This window comes from Neoarius graeffei, chromosome 27, assembly GCF_027579695.1.
Source record: "Neoarius graeffei isolate fNeoGra1 chromosome 27, fNeoGra1.pri, whole genome shotgun sequence".
NCBI classification, from domain to species: domain Eukaryota; kingdom Metazoa; phylum Chordata; class Actinopteri; order Siluriformes; family Ariidae; genus Neoarius; species Neoarius graeffei.
The window spans coordinates 26,687,702-26,714,476 of record NC_083595.1 but is presented as its reverse complement, the minus strand read 5'-3'; the positions used below and the strand labels follow the sequence as shown (position 1 = coordinate 26,714,476).

The window sequence follows — 26,775 nt, the reverse complement described above, 5'->3', positions numbered from 1 at the left end:
GGGGACATGTCCCCCCCCAGATTTATGGAGCACTTGCATGTGACGTCACAGCCGATCCAGATTGTAACAGACGCCATCTTGTCAGTCAAACGCCATATTTCCGCCTTCTACTTCTACCTTTTCTTCTGGAAAACCCTACTATATACAATTCTACTACAATGGCTGCGGCTACAAGCTCTCCCTACCTGTGCACGTTTATGTTTTTTGTGTGTTGTTCGTCTGTATCGGACTTCAATATCCACTACAACCGTATGGACTTACTGGGCATTGGTTTCCAGCAGAAAATGACAGTTTGTAGCAATTCCCATCGCATGCACAACATTCCGGACGAGATAGCGAGACCAGCGGGGTCTCCGTGGATTGTTATCGGAAGCAAAGTGAAGGAGACGGCGCCGGGAGCGGAAGCAAAAGCGAGGCTGCAGGCAGAGCCGGCCTGTTGACTAAGCTCAGAAAACAGCCACTCAAATCTCCACCGCTAAGCCTCTATCTCTCCAACGCCAGATCCATGGTAAACAAGACGGACGATTTGGAATTACAGCTGGAATTACCTTATTCTATAATCGGCTGGTCAGCGCTATACTCAATACTTAAGTGACTTACCCATCCAATGAGGATTGTTATTTTCTTGTTTGCAAGATGCCACATCTGAGTCGCTGACAAATCCTGAATTTCTGTAAAGATAACTGTCCAGAGATTTATAAGCACACAGTGCTTCACCACTGAACAGCGAGGGAAAGTTAATGAGGTAATTATACACATCTGGGTATTCCACCTCTGGCAGTTCAATATCCACTGACACGGTCGTGAAAACTCCGTCCAGTAATCGATAAGGGTCACTAATCTGTAGATCGTTTATTTTAGACATATATCTAGTTATCTGTTCATTAGAAAAATGAGCCGTGTAGTCCGTCGGTTGAAATTGATCCATTCTGTACACGAGTGCAGCAGTATTCAGCTGTGTTTTTTACCGACAAGATGGCGGCTGTGTACTTTCCGGTCACGTGACTGCAAGATCTCTATAGTGACCCCTATCTGTCCCCCCCCACCGTCCCTACGTACGGCGCCAAACATAGGTAGAAAAAGTGAGGATTAATGTTCTGTTAGTTAGGCTAACTTACATTGCAGCACACAGTTGAAATGGCAGCAGCAGTAGCCTTGTCAGTGATCAATCCACATTACACCGATTCAAGAAGGGGAAAGGCTGGAGCAGAGCCTTACAGAGTTGGGAAAGCAAGGTGTTCAATTTTCCACGTAATTCTCGGTTAATAACACTGCACAGCTCATCTATTTGATCGCAACGGTGTTTCTGCTACGACTAATGGTGCGTTCAGTTGTACTCCTAAGTTGGAAGTTTGAAGTCGGAAAAGCATTGAAATCCAGCATCTACCAGCATAAACGTTGGGGGTTTCATTTCATTAACTGTCCATTTTTTTCGAATTCCATGTTCCATGATGTCCCAGTTTTTAAACTGGGACGCGGTGGACAGATGTTTTTGAGACCTATTGAGTCTGCTTCTAGACGGTAAATTTGTTTGGCTGCAGAGGGAAATTTTTTTTCCTATCAATTTTGTTTATTGGAAAAAATACTTTTTATTTGTGTGTGAATCTGTTGTTCAAGTGTTTATACTTCTGTTTTCATACACTTTGTTTCTAATCATTTACATAAAGGCACGAGTGTGAATCATTTCAATTTTATTTTATTAATTTTTGGACATTCTCTTTTTCTTAGAAATTACAGTTAAAGTTTCTGTGATGAGATTCTTCATCCTGCTGAGATGAGCAAATGTTTAAATAAAACATGCAGAAGACATGAAGTTTTGGAGCGTGATTAACATACCAGACAAATAACAATTTGATCATGTATGGCTAGTGTTGACCAGGTAGGCCTTTGTCTACCAATGTTCATTCAGTTAGAAAACTCACAATTCTAATGTATATTGAAGCTTCAGTACACATATGCATTTACACAAAATGGAATCATTTGCTGACAGCTCAGTCCCCCCCAGTTCAAAAATCCTATCTGCGCCCCTGACTTAAAGGTGTTTTTTTAAGCGAGTTTATTTAAAAAGTGGTTTAATGCGTTAGAAAATCAAAACATGTATTGAAAGGTTTTACTTCTTGGTAAAAAAAAGACAACACGTTCGTAAATTAAAACAAGAGCCAATGTGGCATGACGCCAACTTAAACAAAATCCACACAGAGAGAGAAGGAAAAAAAAAATCTACCTGCAGTAAAACAAGCAAAACTCCTAACCGTATATCCCATTTAAGCTCCATTCGCCGCCGAAGAGGGGGGGAGAAAAGTCTAAAATGTAATCCTTTTAATTTGAGAGACCGAAGTGCGCCGCTTCTGCGTGAAGATTTGTAAACTTGTCTGTGGCGATTTCAGGAAATTAGCTTCTTCAGCAGGAAGTTTTGGCTATGACGCGCCTCAGCCAGGTGACCTCACCCATCCGCTCGATGGCGCGCACTCCAAATATGGACACTTCTGCTACCAAGCTCTGCCCACCGCCAGGTAAACACTCCAGCACATCCGAGAAAACTGGATCAGTGATAAAACAAACATTAATTAACAAGAATACTACTAATAATTAAGTCAAGTCAACTTTATTGTCAAATATGCTATACATGCTCGACATACAGCACAGATGAAATTTCAGTCCTCTCTGACCCATGGTGCAAACAGGCAATGCAATAAATAAAAATAAAAATAGAATAATTGAAAACAAACAAACAATATAAACACTCTAGATAAGAACTAGACATAGACTAAACACTCAGACAAACAATATAAACAGTATAAATAAACCAGAGGTGTCAAAAGTATTCACAGTCATTACTCAGGTAGAAGTATAGATACTAAGATTTAAAAAGACTTCTGTAGAAGTTGAAGTATCAACTCAAGCTTTTTACTCAAGTACAAAAGTACTGATTTCAAAACTACTTAAAGTATAAAAGTAAAAGTAACGCATGAAAAAAAAGTCATTATGGACAAAGGCTTAGGCTGTGCCACAGGGGCCTATGGTGCCCTACCCCACCTCCCCCCAAAAAAATATCTTTCTAAAGGCCATAATGACTGTTATATTAAAATGTTAATGTTGAAAACTTTGACTAAAAGCAAATTTTTAAATCTCTCACAGAGCCCACCAAACGAACTCGCAACGTTGAATCATAGCCTACTGCTAGCAAGCAAAGTATGGTGGCATGTCTTGGCATGTACCTAGCCATGGCAAACATTGCAAATTTACCATTCTGTGTCACAAGTTACTACCATATTTTGTCAATAATCAACTGATAAGAAACTTTCGGCTTACCTCAATATGCTTTTTCAGATTAGACGGCGAGTTTTTGAAAGCCATTAGCTCGTGGTACTTGGGTGCGCAGAGCTTGCAGCGCATTCGAAAGGAGTTTTTTTTCTCTGCTCTCCCTCTCCCTCCTTTTTTTCCCTGCTTGTGCTCCCTTGTCTCGTCTCATCTGTCTATACTTTTGAGAGACTCTCTCCGCATTGCTCTCTAAACTTAAAAAAAAAAAAAAATCATGGAATTGATAAACTGGTCTCCTAACGAAATTGACACAGTTTTCTCGACGAGAAGCCTGGGTTCGGGGGAACCCGCCTGTCCTGCCGGAACGTTCGCGGCTGGTTACACGATGGATGCGTGGGAGCGGTGGCGGGTCATGTGCCTGGCAATTCTTTCTGTGGAGGACATTGAAGACATCTACCTATTCGGAACCATGATTACAGGACTTTTGCTGATTGGATAAGGCATTGCCCTGGTTTATCGAGGAAATCAGACAACGGTGACAGCTGTTCAAAGCCCCATAAAGCAGCCCGATATGATTGAAGCGGTGGGCAGAGCTGTCCGCACTCAGACTGTGGCTATTCAGAACTTGAACCACAACATGGATGACATCATGGAGAAGCTTTCGGCTTTGCAAAGGAAAAGTTTTTCGGAGACCAAATTGGACAAAATGGACAGAAATGGACGAACAGAATGGACGTGCAAAAAATGCATCTGCTCGCCCCTAGACCAACCAATCCCAATCTTATCTACTTTCGACTCCCTGAGACAGCACCAGCCTCGGCCAAGGACGTTGCTGGGACAACATCTCCCCCTGAAGGTCACTGCTGTGAGATGCTCTCGCATTCCTTCCCCCACTTCCCGTGGTCGCCACTTTCACCCCCAGTGTGACAAGCGGGTGTGTGACCAGCGCCCTCATGGCTGCAGGAGCGGACGGCTGCTTGCTTGCGCTGGGTTAGCTCTACCTCCTCCCCTCCCCCCTTACCCCCCACCCCTGATTGCCCCCCTTCCCCCCCAAGTCCCGTGTTTTCATGTTGTAAAGTGTATTTGTGTTTTTTGTGCTTATGTGCTGAGGTTTTTTTAATGTTCCCACACTGTACTCCTCACAGGAGCATAGGGTGGGGGTTGCTTTTTTCTCCTCTCCTTTCCTCATGTTCTCTGTAATTTTCTTTTTTCCCTGTCTTCCTGTCCTGTCTACTCCCCCTTTGTTAATATGTGTATGTATGTATGTAAGGACAGGTTGATGGTCAATTTCACTCGTACAGTGATAATAAAGGGTTCAGGGGCGGATCTAGAAAAATATTTATGGGGTGGCAAGAGGGGGAAGGAATTTTTGAGGGGTGGCAACGTATTACAGACGTATATACAGTTAGGTCCATATATTAGGTTAGGTTATATTATATTAGGTTAGGTCCATATATATATATATATATATATATATATATATATATATATATATATATATATATATATATATATTTGGACACTGACACAAATTTTGTTTTTTTACCTGTTTACTGAAACATATTCAAGTTATAGTTATGTAATGGACATGGACATAAAGTCCAGACTTTCAGCTTTCATTTGAGGGTATCCACATTAAAATTGGATGAGGGGTTTAGGAGTTTCAGCTCCTTAACATGTGCCACCCTGTTTTTAAAGGGACCAAAAGTAATTGGACAATTGACTCAAAGGCTATTTCATGGGCAGGTGTGGGAAATTCCTTCATTATGTCATTCTCAATTAAGCAGATAAAAGGCCTGGAGTTGATTTGAGGTGTGGTGCTTGCATTTGGAAGATTTTGCTGTGAAGAAAACATGCGGTCAAAGGAGCTCTCCATGCAGGTGAAACAAGCCATCCTTAAGCTGCGAAAACAGAAAAAAAACATCCGAGAAATTGCTACAATATTAGGAGTGGCAAAATCTACAGTTTGGTACATCCTGAGAAAGAAAGAAAGAAAGAAAGAAAGAAAGAAAGAAAGAAAGAAAGAAAGAAAGAAAGAAAGAAAGAAAGAAAGAAAGAACTAGTGAACTCATCAATGCAAAGACCTGGACACTCACAGAAGACAACAGTAGTGGATGATCGCAGAATAATGTCAATGGTGAAGAGAAACCCCTTCACAACAGCCAACCAAGTGAACAACACTCTCCATGAGGTAGGCCTATCAATATTCAAATCTACCATAAAGAGAAGACTGCATGAAAGTAAATACAGAGGGTTCACTGCACGGTGCAAGCCACTCATAAGCCTCAAGAATAAAAAGACTAGATTGGACTTTGCTAAAAAAAACATCTAAAAAAGCCAGCACAGTTCTGGAAGAGCATTCTTTGGACAGATGAAACCAAGATCAACCTCTACCAGAATGATGGAAAGAAAAAAGTATGGTGAAGGCATGGTACAGCTCATGATCCAAAGCATACCACATCATCTGTAAAACATGGCGGAGACAGTGTGATGGCTTGGGCATGCATGGCTGCCAGTGGCACTGGGTCATAGCGTTTATTGATGATGTGACATAGGACAGAAGCAGCCGGATGAATTCTGAGGTATTCAGAGACATACTGTGTGCTCAAATCCAGCCAAACTGATTGGTCGGCGTTTCATAATACAGATGGACAATGACCCAGAACATAAAGCCAAAGCAACCCAGGAGTTTATTAAAGCAAAGAAGTAGAATATTCTTGAATGGCCAAGTCAGTCACCTGATCTCAACCCAATTGAGCATGCATTTCACTTGTTAAAGACTAAACTTCAGACAGAAAGGCCCACAAATGAACAGCAACTGAAAACCGCTGCAGTAAAGGCCTGGCAGAGCATTAAAAAGGAGGAAACACAGCGTCTGGTGATGTCCATGAGTTCAAGACTTCAGGCAGTCATTGCCAACAAAGGGTTTTCAACCAAGTATTAGAAATGAACATTTTATTTACAATTATTTAATTTGTCCAATTACTTTTGAGCCCCTGAAATGAAGGGATTGTGTTTAAAAAATGCTTTTAGTTCCTCACATTTTTATGCAATCATTTTGTTCAACCCACTGAATTAAAGCTGAAAGTCTGAACTTCAACTGCATCTGAATTGTTTTGTTCACAATTCATTGTGGTAATGTACAGAACCAAAATTAGAAAAATGTTGTCTCTGTCCAAATATTTATGGACCTAACTGTATACTGAATTTAATCACAGTTATCACAGTTTGATGACAAATAGTATGTACACACTACAAAAGGGCACGGGCTGCCATTTACAAACTCATACAGACAAACTTAATCTCATGCTTTTATTGTTCGCGAAGAACACACATTCTCAGATGAGGTCTATACCGTTTCTGGACAGTTTTATACTGTATATGCAAAAGAACAGACACTAAAAAACAACAACAATAACAACACTGCTTCAAGTTCAGCATGATTCAAACCATTTACACCAGTGTCACATTTTATAGTTTTTTTTTCCCTCACGCTTTGTAAAGGCTCACCAGTGAGCATAACATGAACTTGTCATGCCTACAACAGCTGAATGCAGCGATTTCCATGTTGCTCAGCAAAACGCTTCACATTACATGTATAGTTAGCTAAATAACGTTCTCCAACCTGATTTTTATCCTCTCAAAATCACCATCGCAACTATGCTAGCACTGTTCATTCATTATAATTTCATTTCTTGATAGATAGTTAATCAGCTTTTATCTCTTTCCTCCCGTGTCTCCTTTCCTTGTGACTCCTGGCTCCCTCGCTTCGTGCCTCTCAATTTTCCAAAACAACCAATCTCTGGCGTTATCTCGTGCTTCATTCGCCGCAGTTGGACATTGGAAATTCACGCACGTAAATGTCAAATTGGCCGTAATTTTTCTTTGAATTTGTCACTGCCAACTGGGGTGGCAGCAGGGGTGGCAAGGCTTTCTTTTAGGTCGTCCTGGCTACCAACCTCCTCACTGGTGCTTAATTGCAACATTTTGCTCAAGTTCTCTTCAGTCTGTACCACGGGCATCTTCATACAAGTGTGCCTTGCTGGCATGTGACGTGCTCACTGATTCTGTGTCATTTGCAGGTGTGATGAATCCCGTACAAACCAATAGGGTGTCGGAATTGCATACAGTGGTGCTCGAAAGTTTCTGAACCCTTTAGAATTTTCTATATTTCTGCATAAATATGACCTAAAACATCATCAGATTTTCACACAAGTCCTAAAAGTAGATAAAGAGAACCCAGTTAAACAAATGAGACAAAAATATTATACTTGGTCATTTATTTATTGAGGAAAATGATCCAATATTACATATCTGTGAGTGGCAAAAGTATGTGAACCATTGCTTTCAGTATCTGGTGTGACCCCCTTGTGCAGCAATAACTGCAACTAAACATTTCCTGAAACTGTTGGTCAGTCCTGCACACTGGCTTGGAGGAATTTTAGCCCATTCCTCCGTACAGAACAGCTTCAACTCTGGGATGTTGGTGGGTTTCCTCACATGAACTGCTCGCTTCAGGTCCTTCCACAAGATTTCAATTGGATTAAGGTCAGGACTGTGACTTGGCCATTCCAAAGAATTAACTTTATTCTTCTTTAACCATTCTTTGGTAGAACGACTTGTGTGTTTAGGGTCGTTGTCTTGCTGCATGACCCACCTTCTCTTGAGATTCAGTTCATGGACAGATGTCCTGACATTTTTCTTTAGAATTCGCTGGTATAATTCAGAATTCATTGTTCCATCAATGATGGCAAGCCATCCTGGCCCAGATGCAGCAAAACAAGCCCAAACCATGATACTACCACCACCATGTTTCACAGATGGGATAAGGTTCTTATGCTGGAATGCAGTGTTTTCCTTTCTCCAAACATAACGCTTCTCGTTTAAAACAAAAAGTTCTATTTTGGTCTCATCCGTCCACAAAACATTTTTCTAATAGCCTTCTGGCTTGTCCACATGATCTTTAGCAAACTGCAGATGAACAGCAATGTTCTTTTTAGAGAGCACTGGCTTTTTCCTTGAAACCCTGCCATGCACCCCATTGTTGTTCAGTGTTCTCCTGATGGTGGACTCATGAACATTAATATTAGCCAATGTGAGAGAGGCCTTCAGTTGCTTAGAAGTTACCCTGGGGTCCTTTGTGACTTCACTGACTATTACATGCCTTACTCTTGGAGTGATCTTTCTTGGTCGACCACTCCTGGGGAGGGTAACAATGATCTTGAATTTCCTCCATTTGTACACAATCTGTCTGACTGTGGATTGGTGGAGTCCAAACTCTTTAGAGATGGTTTTGTAACCTTTTCCAGCCTGATGAGCATCAACAACGCTTTTTCTGAAGTCCTCACAAATCTCCTTTGTTCGTGCCATGATACACTTCCACAAACATGTGTTGTGAAGATCAGACTTTGATAGGGGCAATTCCATGTAAATGTCAACCTCACTATGCAAAAATAAAGCAACATGTAATACATCAAAACCACTCCCAGAGATATCACCTAGGCCTGTATTTTACAGATGTGAATAAGTTGAACCAATTTGTAACCAACCTAATATGTCACTGTCAGTCTTTCTTTCTTATAATGTAAAACCCAAGCTAAAATCAACTTTGATCATGTACAATTCTATATTATTGCCACAAGCCACAGAAATGTATGCTAAAATCCACAAAACAGCAAAACAATAGCCATCCTAAATATTATTTAAGAACTTTGATAGTTTTAGCTGATATTTAGAGAGTTTTTCAAAGGGTTATGGTGGTTAAATTGCTGATTTTCTAAACATATGCCATGTCTATTTCAGACGCGTCACATCCATAACGGAATTTCGTCACATCCATAACGCTGACTTTTCCTTCCGAAACTCTGCATGAAATACAAAATATTTTAAACAAAGGTTTTTTAATATTCACCTTGGACCCCTGTATCAAACGGATATCTCCATTTCGACATTAGGTTTACGATTTCACAGAGTTTGATAAAAATGTACAGTCACCCAAGAAAAGTGATACTTTTTCTGTCACATCCATAACGCATCTTTTATTGGCACTTTCTGGCATGCCCTAGATGTACTATGGGAATTGTTCTTGTTCTATCACTTCTCCAGTATGGTACAGCCTTAAAATATGCAACACCTGTTTAAATACTGGGAGACAATAAAACATGCACTGGGTCATTTGTTGCCATTTTGAGTTCAAGTGTCACGTCCATAATGCTGGAATTGCTCTTAGATCCCTGTTCTTTAAATAAAACAGGGTGCCCACTCACACCTGATTGTCAACCCATTGATTGAAAACACCTGACTCTAATTTCACCTTCAAATTAACTGCTAATCCTAGAGGTTCACATACTTTTGCCACTCACAGATATGTAATATTGGATCATTTTCCTCAATAAATAAATGACCAAGTATAATATTTTTGTCTCATTTGTTTAATTGGGTTCTTTTTACCTACTTTTAGGACTTGTGTGAAAATCTGTTCATGTTTTAGGTCATATTTATGTAGAAATATTGAAAATTCTAAAGGGTTCACAAACTTTCAAGCACCACTGTATGTTTATACTTCTCATCCAACCACAGTCAAATTCACTCCATGTGGATGGCGCGAATTATCAGTGGTCATTGTTGTTTTTTGTTTTGAACTATGACAAGCTGGAATGAAAACAAGCCAAAATGAAATGAGTAATGAGGCTATTTTTAAAATGTAAGGAGTAGAAAGTACAGATGGCGGCACGGTTGTGTAGTGGTTAGCGCTGTCGCCTCACAGCAAGAAGGTCCTGGGTTCGAGCCCCGGGGCCGGCGAGGGCCTTTCTGTGTGGAGTTTGCATGTTCTCCCCGTGTCCGCGTGGGTTTCCTCCGGGTGCTCCGGTTTCCCCCACAGTCCAAAGACATGCAGGTTAGGTTAACTGGTGACTCTAAATTGACCGTAGGTGTGAATGTGAGTGTGAATGGTTGTCTGTGTCTATGTGTCAGCCCTGTGATGACCTGGCGACTTGTCCAGGGTGTACCCCGCCTTTCGCCCGTAGTCAGCTGGGATAGGCTCCAGCTTGCCTGCGACCCTGTAGAAGGATAAAGCGGCTAGAGATAATGAGATGAGATGAATATATAATCTATCTATCTATCTACTGTATCTAACGCATATAGTACTTGGTTGGAAGTTTAAAGGGCTCCTCCAGCTAATTTATTTTCAAACTTATTTTAAGTAAAAGTAGTTGCAGATTCCAAAATACAAACTTTCATTTTTGGAGACCAAATAATGTTCAAGACAAATAAATTCTCTTTAAAATGCCCGATGGGCTTCCTGCAGTGGTGACGTATGCGATGACGTCAGGTAGTGGTTGCTTGGAGCAATTCAGCTGTTTATATTCTCTGTTTACATTCTAGTTTTGCTAGTTTTACAAGTATTTTCCCCAATTTATCAGTTTTTTAAATAAGTATGTCTCACTGTGTAGCATATAAATGCCTCAATGATGCTAAAAAGAAAGCACAAGCTGGAACTAGATTGTGGTTCTGCAGTGAAAATGCAAAGTGTGTTTGCTTAGCTGTGGCAAAGTGTCAAAGACAGAAACTAGGTTGGAAACGAGACCTCGCGTTGCAAAATCTTTTTTACGTGATCTACAGATAAAGTGTGTGGCAAAGCGTGGTGTAGTGTTTGTGTGTGTCTGCACGCTCTAAAATCGCAGTTTAAAATGGCTCAACTTGCAGCGTGACATGCAGAGGTGGAAAAACTGGATTGACAAAGTAAAAGTCCTGCTTAGGTTTTCCTTCTGCCTGTGCTCTCAACACAGGTGATTTCACCAATTAGCTCATCAACCTGGCTTAGGGGATGTGGTAATTAGGATCAGCTGGTTCATTGAATTGACTGGAGCAAAAATGTGGCAGGGTTTTTACTTTCTGCACCTGGGTTTTTCCACCTCTGGTGACATGACACTTCGTGTAGCAAAACTACGATGTAAAAAGAAAATATAAACAACTGAGTTGCTCCAAGCGACACTACCTGACATCACTGCATACGTCACCAGAGCAGGAAGCCCATCTGGCATTTTAAAGAAAATTTATTTTTCTCAAACACTATTTGGTCTCCAAAAATGAAAGCTTGATTTTTTTTAAATTTGTGACTACTTTTACTTAAAGCTATATAGCCTTTCAATTTCATAAAATTGGTGAACTTTAGTTTCCTCTAAAAATTGGCCATTGTGATTGTAACGGTTCGCTACGTGTGGGTGGAGCACAGAGGACGGCAGGACAGAGATCAGGTGCACACAGAGACTTTATTGCCGCACTTTTCAGTCTGACAATAGACAGATTCCGAACACACCGAGACACACACACACTAGCGTCTCGTCCAGGGATGATCTCCTCTGCTCTCGATCTCCCTCCTTAAATAGGGCGCGGTCACTGGGAAGACACACAAACACAGGTTAATTGCCGTCAGGTGTAGTGATTCTGCCACTTACCTTCCCTGACTCCGCCCTCCTGTCACAGACCGGCGCTTGACCACGCCCCCGCTGCCACAGTGATATATGTTTATTTCTGTAATATCTAAAAAAAAAAAAAAAACAGGTTATTTTGTGGCTGGGAAGTTATTTAATTTGAAGGGATTTCCTCACAAATAATGTGCATGAAATCACCCGCTTCATGCAGTTAAGCAGACCGAGGAAGGCCGGTGTGCACATACAGTTTTACCTGCTTCTTTTCCTTCTTTTTTTGGGTTTTATGGCAGCTGGCATCCACAGTGTTGCATTACTACTATCTACAGGTTTACCTTGACTGTGCACTGACAGTTACATAATTTTCTCGCTAAACGAACAGCTGATCACAGCGAGGTGCTCGCTGACCGCCGATATTTATTAGTTTGGTCCTGTGTTTCCTTTCCTTTGCAACATAACATCTTTTCTTCTCGCTTTCTGTTACTGTAGTCGGTCTTTATGTTTCATTCGTGTCCTCCATTTTCCTCTCCTGTTTCAAATTTGTATCCCGCAATGCCTTGCGTGAAAGGAGAAAGCCCACCAAGTGATGCATGAAGTTGTATCTTGAATTGGGTCATGGTGAAGCAAGAAAAAATAGCCGAGAAGTTAGGGCCGCGTGGCCCTAAATTCATTAATTGTTCTATTTTTAAAAAATGAATAAAATAGGAAGTCTGTGATTCAAATTCAGTTACTTTCAGTTCACTAAACAAAAACAATTGAGTGTCAGGGAAAATTCTTTTTATGACCTAGACTTGAAAAACCTGAAAGGCAGTCTACCTTTAAAATAAGTTTGAAAATAAATCCGCTGGAGGATCCCTTTAAAACAAATGGGAGGTGAGTTCCCAGCAGACATTACTGCACAGACATTCTTCACTGGCAGCTTACTCATGATTTCTTTTCTTGCTCATCATCTGCAATACAGACTGGTTAGACATGCATTAATAATTCAGGAGAGATTATGAATTGCTTTCACTTCTTTATACCACCTGCAAGGAAAAAAATATCTAACAGCTAGCTTGGTATTTTAGTGTTCTACCTGTACACATATATTTAACCTATTTATTTACAATTTAATTAACAGATGCAAATAAATAATTAGTCCGTGTGTTGCTTGGCTTTATTTTCAACGTTAACATTAAAAGGAAACTTGTGAGGTTGATGTACATAAATGGCACTGTCGTTTGCAAAATGTCATTTAAACAGCAATTATTATTATAAATACAATCAAATAGAGAAAGTTGTTAAGATGTAATAAATAAATATCTATCTATCGACTTCCTGGTCATGAGACAAACTGAAACATACTGCTATTTTTCCTCAGGCCTGATCATGAGTTTTCAGTGTGATAACACACATTCAGCCCATCACAGTGCTCTCTCTCTCTCTCTCTCTCTCACACACACACAGTGGACAACAGTTTATTCCTGACACAAAAGAAGGTCAAAACTAAGTAAAAGTTCCTCAATGGAAAGTAAAATATTAAACATTAATAATAATAATAATAATAATAATAATAATAATAAATTTCAGTATGACCAACACTTTCAGTTACACCATCCCCTTTCCAACAAACTAGCTAGCTTATTTGGAATGAAAAAATGTATATATATATACAGACACACACATGTATATTTTACATAGACACGGGTATTTTACTGGGAAATATCCCACTCATTTTTCATACGAAGTACATCCAGGACATATTTTTCAATATCTTCACTCGTGAGGATGTCAATGAATTATGATAAATTTGTGAACTTTTTGTTTGTGAATGTGTCTATATAATAAAAAGTAAATCACACACTGGCTTGAAGATATGAAGTTTATCTTCTCGTGTTGAAAAAACTCATTTTTCATACGAAATACATCATGGATCTGAGTCACACATTTCCTGATATTTCACTCCAATGACGTCACTCCCAGTGTTTTTCCCGCTGACTAGACATGCATCATCAGTTTTTATAAATCCAAGCTGTGGCGCACCGAAAAAAAAAAAGGCGACGGTGTGAGTGACACGTTACGGAAGAGCGATAGTGCCACTAAAAAATACATATATTTTTTTTATCTTTCGATTACGTTCATTATGTCTTATATTAAATATAGTTAGTTTTTTTTTTTTTCTTTTTTATCAGACATCTAATTTTTGGGTTTGTTTACCTGACATGTTTCGACGTACAACTTCCGTCTTCCTCAGAGTGTCACCGGATGTTAATTGGTGACGCATCTTTTATCAGCTGCTGTTTCTGAAGGCGTGGCCTTCCTGTCTGGTTTGACAGGTCGGTCACGCCTTATACTGTCTGTTCGTCCCCTGCAAGATGTCACTCCAGGTATGGGAGAGCATGTATGCTCCCTCATCCCGGTTGATGGTCCTCGGGCTTCGCTTACGGATCTCCATGGCCTCCCTGATCCAGCGCTGATGTTTGTTATCTTCTGTAAAAAAAAAACTATATTTTTTTTAATTTCTGAGAAAGAAACTCATTATTTTCGAGATTAAAGTCAGAAATTTCGAGAAAAAAGTCAAAAGTTTTGAGAAAATAAACTCGAAATTTTCGAGAAAAAAAGTCACAAATTTAGGCTACCAGGAAGTACCAGGTCATTCAGAGCTGACGGAGACATATGCCGCTTTTCCACTACAAACGCGGCTGAGCCGTGCCGTGCTGAGTCGAGCTGAGCGGGGCTGTTGGAGTTGCATTTCGACTACAGTCGCGCTGAACCGTGCTGGCTGGAAGTGGGTGGACACATTGGGTGGAGTTAGCGAAAGTGGGTGGACGTCACGTGATGTCGTTAAGCAGCGCAAACAGTGACATCAGTGAGCTTTTAAGCGGTAGTCTCACGACCCGGATAGTAAACAATAAACATGGAGGACATGGAGTCGTTAGTGTTGCTGGTCTTGGTTCTGTGGCTTGTTGTCACCGACAATGCCAACAGATACTGGCAAGAGCGTATAGATGAGGCGAGGCGCATAAGGCTTCAGAAATTCTCGTAATTCGTAATTATTCTTCTTCCGGGTTTACGGTGTTTACAGATCCCAGCGTGCTCGCGGGGCGTGTGTGGGCATGTGAGGACACTCCTCCTCACCAATCAGTGCACAGGGGAGTGTCTCCTCACGCCCCCAGCCTCACTCAGCTCGGTTTGGCTCGCTTCAGCCCCACTCCAAAACGGTGCGAGTTTTGGGTGCTAAGCAGGGCTGAAGTGAGCTGAGTCGTGCTGTTCTGAGATAGTGGAAACGCAAGCAGTGTCGGGCTGAAGTGAGCTGAAAAAGGGTAGTGGAAAAGGGCCATTAGTCTGTGTGGCAGCGGGGGTGTGGTCAAGCACCGGTCTGTGACAGGAGGGCGGAGTTAGGGAAGGTAAGTGGCAGAATCACTACACCTGATGTCAATTAGGCTATGTTTACATTACGTCGAATCAGCGGATCATCAGATTAATGTTCTTAAAACGATTCGCGTTTACACTAAAACCGTTAGCCGTGCACACAGCAACGGCAATACACGGATACGCTAATCACATGACTTTAGACGGCGCGTAACATGATCCCAGTGCATTTCAGACGGCGCGTAACATGATCCCAGTGCATTTAGGGCATGCGCAAGGCTCACCACTTGCAAGTAGAAGGATGGCAAGCCGCGCAAGGCTCACCACTTGCAAGTAGAAGGATGGCAAGCCGCGCAAGGCTCACCACTTGCAAGTAGAAGGATGGCAAGCCGCGCAAGGCTCACCACTTGCAAGTAGAAGGATAGCAAGCCGCGCAAGGCTCACCACTTGCAAGTAGAAGGATGGCAAGCCTAATACACGGATACGCTCGGCTCCGCAGGCATCCTGCGCTCCAAATCACTCCGCCCTGAACAGCGAGTGCCCTCTGGAGGGTGCGCACTCCGGCCCTGCGCAGCTCACACAGCGCGCGAGTGAAGTGAACAAGCCACGATTCGGGACTGAGCCGCTGTGTGTGTGATCCCAGTGCATATCACTTACTACTTGCAAGTGGAAGGATGGCAAGCCTAAAGACAATCATAACTACACAATGGGCAGTATTTGCATCAGTATTTGCAGTATTTTCATACTCTTTAATGAAAGGTGATACAAGGCAGAAGTCCGCGCCGTTTTTCAGCAGTCGCGTCACATGACCAACGCCAGCGAATCAGGAAGGTGGATGTCACAGTGACGTTGTCCAATGAGACGCCAGCTAGAGCTCAGCACAGCTTATTCTGAATGTTTACACAGCACCGGAGCTGACACGATCTGGATTGAATACGTGGACACTGGCGGATTCCCGTTTCCTGGCGTTTCCAGGGGGTTTAATGTAAACGGACAGTGCATCCGCGAAGAAAACGAGACAGATACGGTCTAATGTAAACGTAGCCTTAACCTGTGTTTGTGTGTGTCTTCCCAGTGACCGCGCCCTACTTAAAGAGGGAGAGCAGAGGAGCTCATCCCCGAACCAGACGCCGGTTGTGTACATTCCTTTCCTTCGTATATAACATAACATCTTTTCTTCTCGCTTTCTTTCCGTTACTGTAGTCGGTCTATCACGTTCCATTCGCACACTCACGTCCTCCATTTTTCTCTCCTGTTTCAAATTTGTATCCCACACTTTTCAGTGAAACATCCAGTGACTAACACAGACACACACACAACCGGCGTCTGGTTCGGGGATGAGCTCCTCTGCTCTCCCTCTTTAAGTAGGACGCGGTCACTGGGAAGACACACACAAACACAGGTTAATTGACATCAGGTATAGTGATTCTGCCACTTACCTTCCCTGACTCCGCCCTCCTGTCACAGACCGGCGCTTGACCACGCCCCCGCTGCCACAGTATGCTACTACTGTGTTTAGTGCTGCTGAAATGGACGACTTAATCAAATGTTATTTCGGGATTGGGTTTTGCTTGTTATGTAGTGGTTCTGTGTTAGTCTCTAGCAAACAGAAAGCTGCTGGCTAGAAGTATTTGAATCTACGTGAATCACATCACCAACCGACTTCCTGTACCCCGGTTGTCACAACTCTGAATTCCATGGCTCTGGTCTCAGCCATTCATGTCTACCGGCCGCGAGTGAGTGTCACTTCCGTATGGAAGCCCGCCTTCTACAGATTTCTGACTTTTTTTTTTCTCGAAAATTTCGACTTTTTTCTCGAAAATTTCGACTTTTTTTCTCAAATTTTGACTTTTTTTCTCAAATTCTGACTTTTTTTCTCAGAAGATTCCAAATAAAATATAAAACCCTGGCCCTATTGCTCTGCCGTAACACGTTGTAGGGAGTTCCTCACAAGAAGATTATTTATCTTATTTAGCATCCTCAATGGAACCGATTTCGTCCTAAACAAAACCATCATTAATCAAGAAAGTTTTATTTTGTCATTTAATTCAAACTTCTTTCACCAACTTTTTTTTTTAACGCATAGCCAACCACATTGTACATGCTTGCTTATGCCACTTTTCCACTACAAACGCGGCTGAGTCGGGCTGAGCCGTGCCGTGCTGAGTTGGGCTGAGTTGAGCTGAACGGGGCTATTGAAGTTGCATTTCGACTACAACCGCGCTGAACCGTGCTGGCTGGAAGTGGGTGGACACATTGGGTGGAGTTAGCGAAAGTGGGTGGACGTCACGTGATGTCGTTAAGCGGCGCAAACAGTGACATCTTAGGCCCTTGGCTCCCTGCGGAGCATAGGCCACGGACAACCTCTCTCCAGCGTTGCCGATCCTGTGCTAGGTTTTCTGCCTCTCGGAAAGAGTAGCCTGCTCTTCGCAGCTCGGCATCCAGGTCGCGTCGCCATGTGTTCTTGGGGCGTCCTGGTTTTCTCTTCCCTTGAGGGTTCCATGTCAGGGACTGCCTGGTGACGTTCGAACTTGGCTTTCGCAAGGTGTGCCCAATCCAGTTCCACTTCCTTTGCAGGATGGTCTTCCCGATGGGTTCTTGTTTGGATCTTTCCCATAACACTTCGTTCCGTACATGGTCCGTCCAATGAATTCTCAGGATCCTTCTTAAACAGCAATTGATGAACGTCTGCAGTTTTTTGGTTGTTGTCTTGGTCAGCCTCCAAGTTTCTGAGCCATATAGGAGTACTGATTTGACATTTGAGTTGAACAGGCGTATCTTTATTGGGGTAGTCAGCTCTCTTGATTTCCAGATGTTTTTCATAGAGATGTAGACGGCCCTTGCTTTTCCTATTCTTGCCCTGATATCTTCATCGGATCCTCCCTGTTTGTTCACTATGCTGCCCAGATACGTGAAGCTGTTGACTTCTTCGAGGGCCTTCTCCCCAAGCATAACTGCTTCATCATTAGCTGCATTTATCCTGAGTACTTTGGTCTTGCCGAGGTGGATGTTTAGCCCTATTTGTGTAGACACCTGTGCCAGGCATGTTGTCTTCTCTTGCATCTGACTGAACTTGTGGGACAGCAATGCAAGGTCATCTGCAAAATCTAGGTCATCCAGCTGAGACCAAAGCGTCCATTGGATTCCATTTCTCCTGCCTTCAGTGGTCTTTTTCATGATGTAGTCGATCCCTAGCAGGAAAAGGAACGGTGATAGAAGGCAGCCCTGTCTGACCCCTGTTTTCACTTCGAAGCTGTTGGTCAGTTGTCCTCCATGCATGACTTTGCAAGACGAGCCTTCATAGATTTTCTGAATCAGCGTGATGAACTTTTGTGGAATGCCATAGTGTTGCATCAGCTTCCAGTGTGTGTTCCTGTCGATGCTGTCAAAGGCTTTCTCATAGTCAATGAAGTTAACATACAGCGGAGAGTTCCACTCAATTGATCGTTCTATTATGATCCTGAGGGTGGCTATATGATCTGTACAAGACCCATCTTTACAAAAACCTGCCTGTTGATCACGCAGTCTGCTGTCTACTGCTGCTTTTATTCTCTCCAGGAGTACTCTGTTGAAGACTTTGCCCGGAACTGACAACAGCATTATCCCTCTGTAATTTTGGCAGTTGCTAAGGTCTCCTTTCTTTGGTATCTTGGTCAGATAACCTTCTTTCCAATCCAGTGGTATCTCCTCCTCTTCCCAGATCTTGCTAAACAGGGTGTGTAGGGCATCGGTTGAGGTGTTTATGCTGGCTTTGATGGCTTCTGCAGGAACGTTGTCTGGGCCTGCCGCTTTCCCATTTCTTAGAAGGGAGATTGCCTTTCTTATTTCAACTTTGCTTGGTTTGCTGCAGTCCATATCTAGCAGGGTGTCTGGTGGTGCAATTTGCAGTAGATCTTCAGGTGATGGTCGGTTGAGAAGCTCACTGAAGTGTTCTCTCCATCTATCGAGTTGGTCTTCTGTCCTGGTCAGCACCGTGCCTGCTTTGTCCCTGATAGGCTTGTCTGCTCGGTGGTGTTTCCCTGTAAGCTTCTTGGTGGTATCATATAATGCCTTCATATTTCTCTTGGCTGCTGCATCTTCTGCTTCCTTTGCCAGGTTGTCTGCATATTTCCTCTTGTCCGCCCGAACACTTCGCCTTACAGCTTTGTGGGCTTCGGTATACTTCTGTTGTGCTTCTTTTTTTTCAAGCCGGGTTCTGCTGTTGTTTAGCAATGACTTCTTAGTCTTCCGGTCTTCCACTTTTCTCACTGTTTCAGGGGAGATCCATTCCTTCTGTGTCTGCTTTTTCAGTCCCAAGGTTTTCTCACACTCGTCGGACCATAGGTTTTTCACCTGTTGCCATGTCTGGTCTACACTCAAGTCTTCATCTTCCAGCATTTCTTGTAGGGCCTGGTATCTGTTTGACACTGCCAAAGAGTATTCTGTGCATATTGCTTTGTCTTTCAGTGAAGTAACATTGTACATTTTCCTGGCACTTCCTTTTGGTGCTTGGATTTTCTTTAGCTTGAGCTTCACCTTGGCCAGTAGTAGGTGGTGATCCGATGCTGCGTCGGCACCTCTTTGGACACGCACATCTAGCAGCGACTTCCGGAATTTCTTCTTGATGCAGAAATGATCGATTTGGTTTTCTGTGACATGGTCTGGGGATATCCATGTGGCCTTATGAATTATTTTATGTGGGAAGATGCTGCCACCTATGATCAGGTTGTTTGAAGCACATAGGTTTGTGAATCTTTCTCCATTTTCATTCATTTCACCAAGACCATGTTTTCCCATCACTTCTTCCAAACCTGTATTGTCTGCTCCAACCTTTGCGTTCATGTCACCCATGACCACAAGTAGGTCTTTCTCACTGACATTTTCCAGGATGTTCTGTAGTCTATTGTAGAAGCTGTTTTTCAGGTCGTCATCTGCCTCATTTGTGGGAGCATAGCACTGTACTATGTGTAACTTAATCTTATTTTGTGTGGTCTTGAAGAGGGCTACGATTATTCTTGGGCCAGCTGCTTCCCAGCTAATCAGGGAGCGTTGAGCTTCCTTTGTGAGCATGAGAGCCACTCCTTCTGTGTGGGATGCATTTTCGTCTTCATGGCCTGAATACAATATCGTTTCTCCTGATGCTAATCGCAGCTGCCCTGAATTGGTCCATCTGGTCTCACTGAGTCCGAGGATTGAGATCTTGTAATTCTTCATTTCATTAGCAATCTGTGCTGTTTTCCCTGCTTCATACATTATTCTTACATTCCAGTTTCCTAGTCTCAGGGTTTTCTTGGAAGTCAGGAGGGCTATCAGCGGTGCAGCTTCCTCTCGGCTTTCACTGCACTGCGTCATTTTTCTCAGAGGCTGAGGCATTCCCTCTTCCAAGCAAGGTTGATTGGTTTCAGTTGTCCGTGCTTCGGTAACAATGAATTGAACTGGGTGGGTTGTTAGCCCATCGCAGTAGGTGTTTTCTAGAGTTTTCCTTCTCCGAGCCATTGCCTTGTTGGCCTAGATCTGCGAGGAACTAGTTTCCAGGGTGTACCACTAGGAGGTGAGGTTGTCTGGGATGCCCTACGGTTCATCGTCAGGCTACTTGATTTCATTCTTCGCCCGGTATAAACTAGGCTAGCCGACCCTCACAGCACTGGCTGTACTGCAAGGCGCATGGACACCCCTTACACCCCAAACAGTGACATCAGTGATCTTTTAAGTGGTAGTCTCACGACCCGGATAGTAAACAATAAACATGGAGGACATGGAGTCGTTAGTGTTGCTGGTCTTGGTGCTGTGGCTTGTTGTCACTGACAACGCCAACAGATGCTGGCAAGAGCGTATAGATGAGGCGAGGCGCATAAGGCTTCAGAAATTCTCGTAATTCGTAATTATTCTTCTTCCGGGTTTGCGGTGTTTACAGATCCTAGCGTGCTCGCGGGGCGTGTGTGGGCATGTGAGGACACTCCTCCTCACCAATCAGTGCACAGGGGAGTGTCTGCTCACGCCCCCAGCCTCACTCAGCTCGGTTTGGCTTGCTTCAGCCCTACTCCAAAACCGTGCGAGTTTTGGGTGCTAAGCAGGGCTGAAGCGAGCTGAGTCGTGCTGTTCTAAGGTAGTCGAAACGTGAGCCGTGTCGGGCTGAAGTGAGCTGAAGCGAGCTGAAGTGAGCTGAAAAAGGGTAGTGGAAAAGGGCCATTAGTCTTTGCGAGAACTAGCATAAAAGTATGCCAACAAAGGAGACAAGCGCAAATCAAAGGACCTTTCCATGGAAGTTGGAGCAAGTATTACAGTGGACACCGAAGAACCAGACTCTGCAGTGCTATTCCCGTTATCAGACACGCCAAGCAAAGAACCAGCTTCAAAAAAGGGCAGGTGCGGTGATCGCTTGGACGATGTAAGCCCAAACTTAGCTACGGCCATTATCTCCTCCCTTAAAACTGTCATTAACGATAGAGCAGATGTGCTTGACAAAGGCATTGAGGGTCTGAAAGTCTCGGTCGAGTTTCTAACAGATGAAATAAAGGACATTAAATGTAATGCTGATCGCACAGAGAAACGTGTAGTGGTTACAGAGAATAAGATCGCTGAATTGGAGAACAAGGTGGCTGAATTGGAACATTATAAAAGACCCTGGAACTTGCGATTGTATGGCTTATCGGAGCAACAAGGGGAGAATGTGAGACAACGCGTGGTGGAAATTTGCAAATCAGTGGTGCCCGGTCTTGCAGACAAAGCTGACACCCTCATCGACTCCGTTCACAGGCTGGGGAAAATGAAGAAAACTACAACGCAACGACCGGTGGACAATGCAGCAAATAACACAACAATCACTTCAAGGCCACGAGGGATCATACTTCAATTCACAATGTGTCATTTTCGTGATGCGGTATGGAAAGCTGCAAAGAACTGTCGCTTCCTGGCCAACAACAATCTACGCTTCGCTGAAGATCTTTCACCTGCCGATCGTGAATCTCGCCAACAGCTGTGGCCTCTCGTTGAAAAAGCCCGCATCGCAGGACACCGAGCCTATTTCTCTGGTCCAAAGGCTTTCGTGGACGGCTAAAAACTGACTCCTACAGTGTTGGAATCTATAATGGCGAAGAAATTGCATTTAGAAGTAGCCTAAACTATAGTAATAATAGCAGCTCCAAGGATAAAGATATCCTTTAGGGTATAATGTGCCCCATGTGACAAGGTATTTGTCAACTATGCTGTAATTTCATATGACCTATTAATTTTCTTTCTTTTGTTGAAAAAAAAAGGTCCTATATCCCATTTACTACTTAAATTCAATTATCTACTTCACTTAATTTCCAAGGTCCACAAGGCACTCCTTTCTTTATTTTACATTTAATTACTGTGGCAAATCAACTGTTCTGACTTCTAGCTCACTTATAAGGTTGGTACTTTAAGTCTTAAAGGTGGCTTATCTCCTTGCAGCCATAACAAACTTGAACAAAATAATTTCTGCCACATAACTCACTTGTCTTTATGTGCTTAATGATTATAGTCCACTCTTGATGGTTAATTAGTTTTATTCCAGTTCCTATGAGGATAATTAAAACGTTAAGAGGATCACTCCTTTGCTCTAAGTGATCTCTTGCAGCACTGCTCTATGTTCCCTGGTATCTCATTGTGTTAAGTTAATACTAGAGGCTTACGAAATGACTTAAAACGAAAAGCTATTTTTCTTTACGCTAAAGGGCAAAATTCTGACTTCTGTCTTATTCAAGAGTCGCATGCTAGTCCCAATGATGCAAAATACTGGAAATCTCAATGGGGGGATGACATTTTCTTTTCCTATGGCTCTATACACTCTGCAGGGGTTTTGATTTTAAAACATAAATTTCAGGGTAAAATTATTGAATCCATTACTGATCCTGAAGGTCATTATCTTTTTCTTGTGGCATCCTTAGTGATTTTCTTTTTCTCTTGGGCAACATCTATGGCTACAATTCTTCCAGGAAAAATCAATCTTTCTTTAATGCAATAGAAGCTCAAGTAAAATCTGTTTGCTGTAAATACCCGAACATTCATGTAATTCTAGGTGGAGACTTTAATGAAACCATTTGTGACAGTATCGATCGTTATCCGGCTAAATCCTCTCAAAAAACATCCCCTCTTTCTGGTATGATATCTCGTTTGGGGTTACTGGATACATGGAGGTATAGAAACCCTACCACTGCTCAGTTCACCTGGTCAAACAAATCAGGGTCACTGAAATCAAGATTAGATTACTTTTTGATCTCCTGCTCATTGTCTCCTTACGTTTCTAGGAGTGAGATCCTACCTTCTCCGTTTTCTGATCATAACTGCATTGTAATTAAACTTGCTGATAATAACAATCAGCCTGGCAAATTTAATGCATATTGGAAACTTAATTCTTCACTTCTTGAGGACAAGGCACTAGAAGAATCCATTAACACCAAAATAAGTGCCTATTTCATTAAAGCTACTAATGAAAATAGATTCTGCAGCAACTGGGAACTTCTCAAATTTGAGATTCAGTCTACTTTCAGGAGAGCTGGCGCTGAAAAAGCTAAACGAAACAAATCAGTAGAGGCAGACGTTATAAATAGAATAATGACTTTATCTTGTATTCCTTATGAGGACTTAAATGAAAACGAAAAAGCTGAATTGGTAGAATTGCAACATAAACTAGATGATATATACACTTGTAAGGCTAATGGCGCATTTATTCGTTCTAGGAGACGATGGCTTGAGGAAGGAGAAAAGAATACCAGTTACCAGTTTAAGTTAGAAAAGCAGCGCTCTCAATACAACACTATAAACAAACTAATTTTAAATGGTGCTGTTATGACAACTCATAGTGACATTTCAAATATTTGTAAGGATTTCTACCAAAACCTTTATCTTTCTCACTATTCACAGTTGAAAGCTGATAACTTCTTTAACTCCCTCTCCTCCAGCAAGTTAGCCTGTATCTCTGAAGCTGACAAAACTCTGTGATTCTGTCATTCAACCCAAGGATATAACCGAAGCAACTGACCGGCTTAAGCTAAATAAATCGCCCGGTAATGATGGCTTAAATGCTGAATTTTATAAAACATTTAATAAAGTACTTGTTCCTTTCCTGCATAAAGTTTTTTTAGAATGTTTGGATAATGGGGCTCTCCCCCCCTCCATGAATCAAAGTATCATTACCTTACTTCCAAAGCCCCACAAAGACCATTTACATTTAGAGAACTGGAGGCCAATAAGTTTATTAAACAATGATTACAAAATCCTGGCAAGTATATTGGCCAAAAGGTTAAAATGTGTTTTAAATAGCATAATAGATGGATGTCAGTCGGGTTTTATTAAAGAAAGGTTAATCTCAAACAATATTAGACTAGTTCTAGACCTCATTGACTACGCCCACCTCACCTCTGACAATGGTTTTCTTTTTTTTCTGGATTTTTACAAGGCATTCGACACAGTTGAACATCCTTTTATTTTTAAAGCTTTGCAAGTGTTTGGCTTTGGCAGAAAATTCATTAATGCTATAGAATCTCTTTATAAAAACAGTAATGCCTCTATCAAATTAATAAATGGCACAACGCCGAGATTCGACATAAAACGGGGAATCCGACAGGGTTGTCCTTTGTCCCTTTTCCTGTTCCTCTTGCCTATGCAGATCTTAGCCACTCACATCAAATGTAGTAAGATAGAAGGAATCTCTATCGCTGATCAATCGTTATTAATTAGTCGATTAGCAGACGACACCACCCTATTCCTAAAAAACGGAGATCAAGTTCCCCTATCTTTAACAACTATAAAACCTTTTTCAGAAGCCTCAGGTTTGACCCTTAACCTTTCTAAATGTGAGCTCTTCGCCTTGAAACCCTCAACAATTGATACCATTTACAATATACCGGTGAAATCTGAATTAAAATATTTGGGCATAATGATATGCAGGGATCAAAAAAGATGATCTTTATTAAATTTTGACCCTCTCATTCCAGTAATCCAAAATAAGTTAAACTCGTGGTTACAGCGGGATCTACCCATCGCTGGAAGAGTCTTACTTGCGAAAACCGAAGCCTTATCTCGTGTGATTTATCCAGCTATGGTTCTAGATGTTCCACAAGACTTTTGCAGAAAGGTAGACAGGTTAATTTTAGATTTTGTGTGGAAGTCTAGCGCTCACTTAATAAAGAAAAATATCATGGTGGCTGATCACTCTACAGGTGGTTTCGATCTCATAGACTTTTCATTGCTGAATAACTCTTTTAAGGTAAAATGGGTAAAACTATTTCTTAAATACCCCTCTTCCATTTGGAATTGTATCCCTAACCATCTTTTTAAATCTTTGGGAGGTTTTTGTTTTCTTACTCGTTGTAATTACAGTATATTTAAGCGTCCTTTGGCCCTAGCAAACTTCCACAAGCAAATGCTTTCATGCTGGTCTCTCATGTACAATCACAATTTCTCTCCACACTCATATTTTATATGGAATAATAAGGATATCACTTATAAGAATAAAACGTTATTTTATCATACTTGGTTTGAAAAGAATATCATTTTAGTTTCGTAAGTATTTGATGAAAATGGTGAATTATTTACATATAGAGACTTTATGGGGAAGTTTTCTTTCCCTGTGCCACCTAAGGAATATGCTATAATCTTTGATGCTATCCCATCTTGTGTCAGGTTTCTACTTGATTCCTGTCCTAAAGGTCCTTCTCACCTTGAAACAATTGATCATTTATTTTGGAATTGTAATTACACTAAGGTCTTCTGGATTTTCTTTGCAGTCTTTATTAAACAACACATTGACAAGGACTTTACTTTAACCATTGATATCATGTATTTTGGTGCTCCACAGGACCCCAACACTGTAACAAACCGGGACTTTCTTATCAACTTGTTTCTTTTCTTGGCTAAATTCTTCATTCACAAATGTAAATTTCCAAAAAGAAAACCTTTATTTTTTATCTTTAAAAAAGATGTAATACATTACTTATCATCAGTTGATCACTCACTTTGCCCTAAAGCTATTAATACTCGTTTAAAATGTGCTATATTTGGTGTAAGTAACCTCTAGTCTGTTCATGTTCAATATGTGTTTGTATGTCTTTGTTCACTTGTTGTATGTGAAGATTTATGCTGCATATTTCGTGCTGTATGTTTGGATTTTTTCTTTAATAAAAAGGGAAAGAAAAAAGGAAAAAAAATAGACATGCATCGTCAAAATGGCAAACTGGTTCAACATTAAAATTCTTTTGATTAACTCATGTATTTTTTGTGGATGTGCCCATATAACATAAAGAACATTACAGTGGTGCAAAGATATGAAGTTTTTCTTCTCGTGTTGAAAAATATAGCACTTGTTCGCTTTGCTCACTCGTGAATATATTCACCCCTCAAAGATAAACTTCATATCTTCGCACCACCTTGTAATATCCTCTCTCTCTCTCTCTCTCTCTCTCTCTCTCATTTTTTACACACACACACACACACACACACAAAAAAAAAAACCCACCCCGACTCCAAAAAGTTGGGGCGCTGTGTAAACTGTTAATAAAAACAGAATGTGAAGATCTGCAAATCACTGAAATCCTATATTTCATTGAAGATAGTACAAAGACAACATATCAAATGCTGAAACTGAGAAATTTTATTGTTTTTTGAAAAATATATGCTCATTTTGAGTTTGCTGTCAGCAACACATTTCAGAAAAATTGGGATGGGGCAACAAAAGACTGAAAAAGTTGTGTAATGCTAAAAAACCTAATTTGGTTAATTGCAAAGAATTTGG

At 41.6% G+C, this 26,775-nt stretch overlaps 1 protein-coding gene across 1 annotated transcript in view; it reads right to left on the bottom strand.

The window, feature by feature from the left end:
• LOC132875003 (uncharacterized) overlaps window positions 1-26,775 on the bottom strand; it is an 88,476-nt gene that overhangs the window by 18,336 nt on the left and 43,365 nt on the right. Inside the window, 2 exon segments of the mRNA XM_060911552.1 lie at window positions 2,225-2,381; window positions 17,422-20,528. Of these exon segments, the coding sequence (XP_060767535.1) occupies window positions 2,225-2,381; window positions 17,422-20,528 (3,264 nt within the window).